Source organism: Sprattus sprattus (genome assembly GCF_963457725.1).
Source record: "Sprattus sprattus genome assembly, chromosome: 12".
Taxonomy (NCBI): domain Eukaryota; kingdom Metazoa; phylum Chordata; class Actinopteri; order Clupeiformes; family Clupeidae; genus Sprattus; species Sprattus sprattus.
Window position 1 is genome coordinate 3,929,270 of NC_137910.1, and position 2,500 is coordinate 3,931,769.

The 2,500-nt window shown below is 47.2% G+C and overlaps 1 protein-coding gene across 6 annotated transcripts in view; it reads right to left on the minus strand.

Annotated features, from left to right (window-relative positions):
* Window positions 1–2,500, minus strand: part of gbf1 (golgi brefeldin A resistant guanine nucleotide exchange factor 1) — a 102,703-nt gene that overhangs the window by 32,931 nt on the left and 67,272 nt on the right. For all 6 annotated transcript variants that reach the window (XM_080848840.1, XM_080848841.1, XM_080848846.1 and 3 more), the window contains one exon: window positions 1,869–1,929. In XM_080848840.1, the coding sequence (XP_080704966.1) occupies window positions 1,869–1,929 (61 nt within the window). The remainder of the gene's footprint in view (window positions 1–1,868; window positions 1,930–2,500) is intronic.

Genomic DNA, 2,500 nt, shown 5'->3' on the forward strand with positions numbered 1-2,500 from the left:
GTCTCCATAGAAATGTGCAAACCAAATCTTAACTCATCGAATATTGATATGTGTGTGTGTGTGTGTGTGTGTGTGTGTGTGTGTGTGTGTGTGTGTATGTATGTGTGTATGTATGTGTGTGTGAGCGAGGGAATGACTGTGTGTGTGTGTGCGTGTGAGCGAGGGAATGACTGTGTGTGTGTGTTTGTGTGTGTGAGAGTGTGATTGCAGGTGTCACACTTTGCTTGCTGACTTAATCACCGCTAAGACCTTCCTCCTCTTGTGTGGGGTTTTTGGCGTTTAATTTCGGAGTGTTTGTGTGGGCCTGCGTTTTGTTCGGAACAATCACGGACAGCCTAGCGGCTTTACGGAGCCGGGTGAAAACAGCTGCTGGTAAACAAAACCCACCACACAGCCAAACCAACAAACAAAGCTGGAGAAAATTAATTTGGGGAGTCTACACAGCGGAGGTGCGTGGGACTAAGCCATGTCAGAGGGGCTGATATCTCTGTTGCTGCTGGAGGCCGGTGACCCCTGCATTTTGACCCCTGATCCCAGTTTGTGGGAAGGAGCGGAAGGGGGGAAAGATGATGTGACTTGATGTTCACACACACACTAGGAGGATCGCATAGGGGAGGAGTGTGGACACTTGGGCTTTGGGACAGATGAGGTTCCACACACACACACACACACACACACACACACACACACACACACACACACACACACACACACACACACTGAGGGAGATGTCAGGAGGTCCTGGTAACTTGGCAGTAATTGAGTTGCGTCTTGCAGCGCTGCGTTATTGGATGATCTGTGAGTCCAACAGATTAAGATGGCTAATACGCTCAGCAGGCTACTGAGCACTTCACCCCATCAACTCATCATTTAACACACACAGACAGAAACAATGACACACACACACACACACACACACACCTCACACTCACATACCACCACACACACACAGGCCTGGCTCTTTCACATCTTTATTTCGAGGGATATTTGAAGAGTAGGGTTCAGGGCCACAGACCACACACACACACACACACGGACACACACACACGGACACACACACACACACACACACACACACACAAACACAGGCAGAATAACCTTAATAATAATAATAGTCATTACTCCATATCTCAGCTCTAGGGAAGACAAAAGATGTAATTTGAATTGTTACTGTTGGTATTCAACACCTAAATCAACTGTGTCTGTGTCAGTCCAATGAAAGGAAATGTATTTAGCAGATCTAACCCTCCATGAGGTGGCTTGGTTTGAAAAAAAAAACGCTGTGTTAACTGGTGCTTTGCAATAAACTCAACTCAGCACATTCTTTTTTTATTTGCTCATCTCTCATTGGTCCCACTGGCACCAGTCGGGTCTGGGATTGGCTAGCCTGACCCGTAATCCCCGCCCCGTGGCCATGGCCCAGTCCAGGTGGCTTCTGGGCAGGGAGTGGGGGGTAATCTGCTAATTGCGGGTGTCTAATGGGGAGAGTAACTCAAGCCTGTGGAGCAGATTTAACCTACGGCTGCTCACGTTACAACCCGCTGATTAAAACAGCCTGGACAATAAGGACACGTCCGCCTCTCTTCTCTCTCTCTCTCTCTCTTTCCCAGTCTCTCCATCTCTCAATCTCTGTCCTGTCTTTCAATCTCTCCATTTGTCTCTGAATCCTATCTCTCCATCTCTTCATTCTGGTAGCTTACACCTGTGCTCCCTCGAAAAAAAAAAGCAAAACTCCATCAAATTCCCTCTCTCTCTCTCTCCCTCTCTCTCTAGCTCTCTGTCATCCACCCTTCCCCCATCCATCTCCTCCTAATCCCTCGCTCTCTCTTTTCTTCTGCTCAGTCCATCTTCCATCACTTTGTGCTTACCTGGAGTAGAGCAGCTGCACCATGTCCACCAGTGTGTGTTCGGCTGACTTCCTCAGGAGCTCTGTTTAGGTGTGTGTGTGTGTGTGTTTCGGAAGGTACAAAAGAAAAAACACACAAAAAACAGAGGTGCCATTAGTATCTGTGTGTGAACATAGGCCCGACAGTCTGCCGTCTTCAAGTTCAATGTGTGCAGTAGACTTGTGAAATAAATCTAATGTCAGCTCAATATGAGAGTCCACTCTCCAAAGCTTCTGAAGAAAAACAGATGCATGTGTGCCTGATTACATCTCAAAAGATGATCAATTAAATATTCCGTTGTCTTAAGTGGCCATCATTGGGCTTTTCCGTATTCCTATGGTCATTCATGTGACCTGAGTCTCACCCTGACCTCCGAGCTGAACTAATCATCTGATCATGATCATTGATCACTGATCATCAGATCGTGAGTCCATGCTATTCCAGCTCCCTTTGGTCCTCATGCCAGATGTCTGAGCAGCTCTCGGCAGGATTCAGGCCAATGATTTGAACTGCCCAATGTTAAGCTGAATCTATTGGCCCGTGCTATTAGAAGGCCCTGAGAGAACACTGAAGGCTTTACCTTAACAGTGCCCAGACATCAATCCAAATCTGTT